General features: G+C 36.6%; 1 protein-coding gene across 1 annotated transcript; it reads left to right on the plus strand.

Annotated features, from left to right (window-relative positions):
• The first annotated feature begins 239 nt into the window (after positions 1 to 239).
• Positions 240 to 3,603, plus strand: LOC131981881 (uncharacterized). Its single transcript, XM_059346390.1, has 4 exons — positions 240 to 382; positions 478 to 577; positions 1,515 to 1,794; positions 3,521 to 3,603. The coding sequence occupies exons 1-4, from the start codon at positions 240 to 242 to the stop codon at positions 3,601 to 3,603; spliced, it is 606 nt and encodes a 201-aa protein (XP_059202373.1).
• The last annotated feature ends 1,547 nt before the right edge of the window (positions 3,604 to 5,150 follow it).

The raw sequence follows: 5,150 nt of genomic DNA on the forward strand, positions 1-5,150 counted from the left end.
GCCGAGAAGCAGGATCACCATCAGAGAGGAACAGCACCTCCACTATCCCCACTAGTAACAGCACCTCCACTATCCCCACTAGTAACAGCACCTCCACTATCCCCACTAGTAACAGCACCTCCACTATCCCCACTAGTAACAGCACCTCCACTATCCCCACTAGTAGCAACATCTCAGCAAACTCTACCAATACAAGCACCTCCACCAATAACACCAGCTCCACCAGCACTTCTACCAGCATGCCCATCGGGTCCCGGATCGACAAGCTGGACCTCCATGTGTTGTCCAACTGCAGCATTGATCGCGCTGAGATGTTGGTGAGCAACTGTATGGAGTCTGAGACGGATGACTTTGTAGACACCAACCCCATTCTGGATCAAGGGTCAGTGACAGACGACTTGTAGAGGATCAGATACTGTATGACGTAGTCTGAAAAGAATTTGAAGGTCAGTATTTCTCTCACTGTTTCCCTTCCAGGTGTACGACTACCACCAGCACATTAGAGGTTGTTACAACACAAACCAATTCCAAGGTTTACCGTCTTGATTTAAGCAACCTGGAAACTAAAGGATCAACGGTCTGTACATGATGCAACACACACAAACATTTTTGCAGATTTTCTATTCTGAGTTTAATCTTTCAAGGCGAGACTAAGCAGAAAACATGGCTGCCATCAACTGGACTGAAAAAAATCAATTTTATTATTAAAAAGATTTATTGTAGTTGTGGTATTTATTACATACTTTTGTTTGGGCTTTGTTTTCCAGGACACTGAGTTTTAAATACTATTCCTGTGATATTTGGTGGCTTTCAAATTAATATGAGTTGTAGCCCTTTTAGCTGTGAGGCACTGTGGTTAACTGGTAGAGCTCATACCACTAAGGCTCAGTCCTTGTCACAGCGGACCCGGGTTTGAATCCAGCCTGAGGTCCCTTCACTGCTGGTCTCCCTCTTCCATTCTGTCACTAACAAATAAAGCATGAAAATGCCAAAAATTATCTTAAAGGGGACAAAAGAACTGCAGTTTCTAGAGGGTAGATGACATGTCTGGTTGCATCTAATGATTTTTGTCATCAATTTATTTGGGAAACGCTTTCTTGACTAATCGATCTGAGTAGCTCTAATAAGATGTGGAAGTACACACACTCATATTAAAAATCATAAAATCTACATGCACTGATAAAGACAGAATGTCAACACAGTTAACTTATATTATCGTCTTCGTCAGTCATCCAAACTGATCAAATGACATTGGCACAAAACCCACTACAGGAGCTATAACCACCAATACAAGTAACAGGATGTCTGTCTTCTTAACAGTTGATGTAAATTCGCCAGAAATTAGTAAAAGCCATTGACTCAGTTTGGGAAAAGGGGACGACCACATTTAATTGCACTTACAAAACCAATATGTGCACCATTGACAAAAGAATTGTTTTGTGTTTAGAAGTGCTCAGTCGTGAATTCCAGCACAAACCTGCACCTGTTTATGTATTTTATTTTATTTTTTGCAGATGTATATCAAGTGCACAGTCAACCTGTGCATCGCCACCTTGCCCTCTCAGAAGTGCCCCAATCTGTGTTCCCGCTCATTAAATCAGAAAATGTTGGTTGGCAGCGTGTTCACAAGATCCTATACCATTCAGTCAGGACCCATCAGCCTCGTGGTCACCACACCCGCACCAAAAACAACAGCCCCTGCCACGAAGGCGCCCACTAAAGCACCAACTACTGCAACTACTACTACTGCAGCTACTACCATTACAACCACAGCTGCCCAGACCACCTCACGTGGTAAGACTTCATGCTCTGAACAAGCCTCCATGTTTTTGATTTGTGGTAAATTATGAAATAAAATATCAACTCACTCACCTGTGGATTACAGTTAATTAAAGGTGAACACAAGTTTGTTGAGTTTATTAACGATTTCCCTTATCTCTAAAGTTTCCTGTGAATGTTTATTTTGGGGAAAAGTAGTTATCATTTCATATTGGGCTGCTTGATATGAATCACCAACTGCACAGCTTTACGCAACAAACTAAACATCTGCTTTAAGCCCCACAGTTCTAAGCCTCATTAGGTGGAATTTAGCGGCCTCTAGTGGTAAGGTTGCAGATTGCAACAGATTGAATCTCTTTCCTCTCACCCCTCCCTTTACAAGCATGTCAGAGAACCTATAGTGGCCTTCGGGCTTTGGCGGTGCACCATGACAAGCCCTGTGGAAGAGGACCAGCTCCATGAATATTTTAAAGAGCTCAATATCGCCAATTTCCAGTAGCCACTCACAGCAACAACAAAAAAAATCCGAGGCCCAAAAAGCATTTTGCCCATAGACCACTATTATGAAAGAGACGTCTGTAAAACTGTTAGGACACCTCAAACTGCAAAAAAGTTAAATTATGACCCATTCTATTATAATATTTTGATGAATTGAGATTTTATATTTGTAAAACTTTCCTCAAGCCAAGAAAAAAACATGTATTATTATTATTTTTTCAATCCAAGTATACAGTGTCATTAGAACATACACCAGGTATGACCGAGAATAAAAAAGCGTCACATGTTAAAAGTAATTTAATGATTGTTCATGTTAGTGAAAGAACAGGCCTGTGATATAAAAATCTGTGACATTTGTTAATGTAAAGCCCAAGGGTCGAGCAGGAGAAACACTACTGTGTATATTCAGTGGGCCACGTACCATGGCAGTAAACTCAGAAGCTGGAAAGTTTTTTGGTGCCAGGTGAGCTATTCTCATTGGACAAAAAGGATTCATCTTTGGGTCCGGCATCTAGTTCTTATAATACATCCATGACCAGTGGTGGAAAAATCATAAAGATCCTTTACTCAAGTATAAGTAGTTATACCACACTGTGAAATTACTCCACTACAAGTAAAGTCCTGCATCCTGCAAGTAAAAGTACAAAAGTATCAGCATCAAAATGTACTTAAAGTTTCAAAAGTGGAAGTACTCATTTAACAGAATGCCCCCGAATATATTATTGGATTATTATTAGTGATGGATTTGCTGAAACAGCATTTTAATCTTGTAAAGACAGGGCTCATTTTAACTTTTTAACATACTGTTATGATGTTAAATTTAAAAACAAAAAAAGTCTGTTTTGACTTTTCAGTCATGTTTTCATGTTAAATCTCAACCTGAAAAGTAACTAAAGCTGTCAGCTAAATGTAGCAGAGTAAAACGTGTCATAATATGGAATTACTCAAATTAAGTACATGAACCTCATAACTGTACTAAAGTAAAGTACTTAGTTACATTCCACCACTGCACATGACACCACTCCCTCTGTAGATACGAAAATCTCATTATAAGACAAGTTTCAGGTGATTCTACACTAATGAAAATATTATGAATATTATACTCCATGTCTCCACTCCTGCCAATAGGGCCCCTAAAATAATAAATACATGTGTCACTTATTATTATTAATACACACACACACACACACACACACACAAATGTGTAAAGTAAATGTGTAACCTCTCATCTCTTCTCTTGCAGCTCCAGCTCAGACCTCAGCCGTGGCAGTGGGAGTCATTTTGACAACTATCAGCATATTTCTTCAGAACACCTTCCTTAACTGAACATGCTGCTGGATGATGATGATGATGATGATCTGTCAGAATATGGAGCACTATGCATTTGCCTGTTGTCGACATTTATAGTATTTATATCCCACACATGTTTCCACTGTATATTTTAAGCTTTTTTCAGAGAAGTAAATGATCCTTATACATGCATCACATCTTCAAGGACATCACACACATGCGGGTGGCAAAATAAATGATTCCTGCCACTGTATATAGTAAATAAATGTAAAAATTCCTTTTTAAAAAAACTCAGTAAGAGCTCTAGACTTTGTTATTCTGCATTACTTTTACTAGCTCGATGGTGGATTAAGTTATAGTAAATTGTTGCAGGTGCAAGCAGAATTTTGTCAGCATATATTACAAGAAAATTAAAAAAGTCTAAATAATAAAATAAGGATAACAAATAGCCTTATGCACCTGATTTTCTTCTTGTGAGCTCATATTGGCTGCTGCTGCTCACTGGTTTCAAAATATTTTCTTTGTACAAATATTGTGGATTAAATGTAGCTGTAAATGCGAAATATTTAAGATAACTTGACTTACAACAATTATCATTTTGGGTTAGACCAAAAAAATACAGTTTGAAGCAGTAAAATTGTGCTTATGGTTGTGTGATGTGCACCCCTCTTGACCTGAAATGTAAAACAGGAAAAAAAAAAAATCTATTAAATATATTATTAAACACTTAAAGAAACTGAGTTTTTCTTTTGTTGATCTGCTTTGTCACAAAGCTACACAGGCTCTATGATCAGTTGGATACTTGTTTTAAGAATTATTTATTATTATAAAGAATTGTGTTTATTATTTATTTTTATTATGCACAAAAAAAGGAAGACTTATAGAGCCAAATAATTACATGTAAAAAACAGAATTTGAGAAAAGTACATAATAAATTGGAGCTATTAAAAACAAGAAAATTGTAGTGCTACTGGAGGAATTCATATGTAAACAACTTTCTATGAATTATATTACTTTATTTCCCATTAATAACATTAATTAATTAATATATAGTGAGAGAGAGAGAATATATTGATAATGACATGATCAATAACGTCTTACAACCATATATGTATATAGTTTATACAAGTGCTGAAATGATAACAGGTTTATATTATTTATAATTTTGTTGGTTTTGCATGTTGGACAATGTATTAAACAGTGGTGCAATGTAACTGAGTACATTTGCTCAAGTACTGTACTTAAAACTTTTAGGTTATTGTGCTTTACTTTAGTTTTCCCATTTATGTTACTTTATATTTCTACTCTACTACATTTTAGAAGCAAATTATGTACTTTTTACTCCACTACCCATATTTTATACATATACATACTATATATATTATATATACTGAGTGGGGCCATTCTACATAACGAATACTTTTACTTTTGATAAGTACATTTTGATGGTGATACTATAATTTCAGAACGTTTTGAATGCAGGGCTTTAACTTTTAGTGGAGTTATTCAGAAGTGTGGTGTTAGTACTTTTACTGGAGTAAGGGATCTAGGTACTGGTATTAAACTAAGAGAGAACAAATCAA

Source organism: Centropristis striata, chromosome 2 (genome assembly GCF_030273125.1).
Source record: "Centropristis striata isolate RG_2023a ecotype Rhode Island chromosome 2, C.striata_1.0, whole genome shotgun sequence".
Classification (NCBI taxonomy): Eukaryota; Metazoa; Chordata; class Actinopteri; order Perciformes; family Serranidae; genus Centropristis; species Centropristis striata.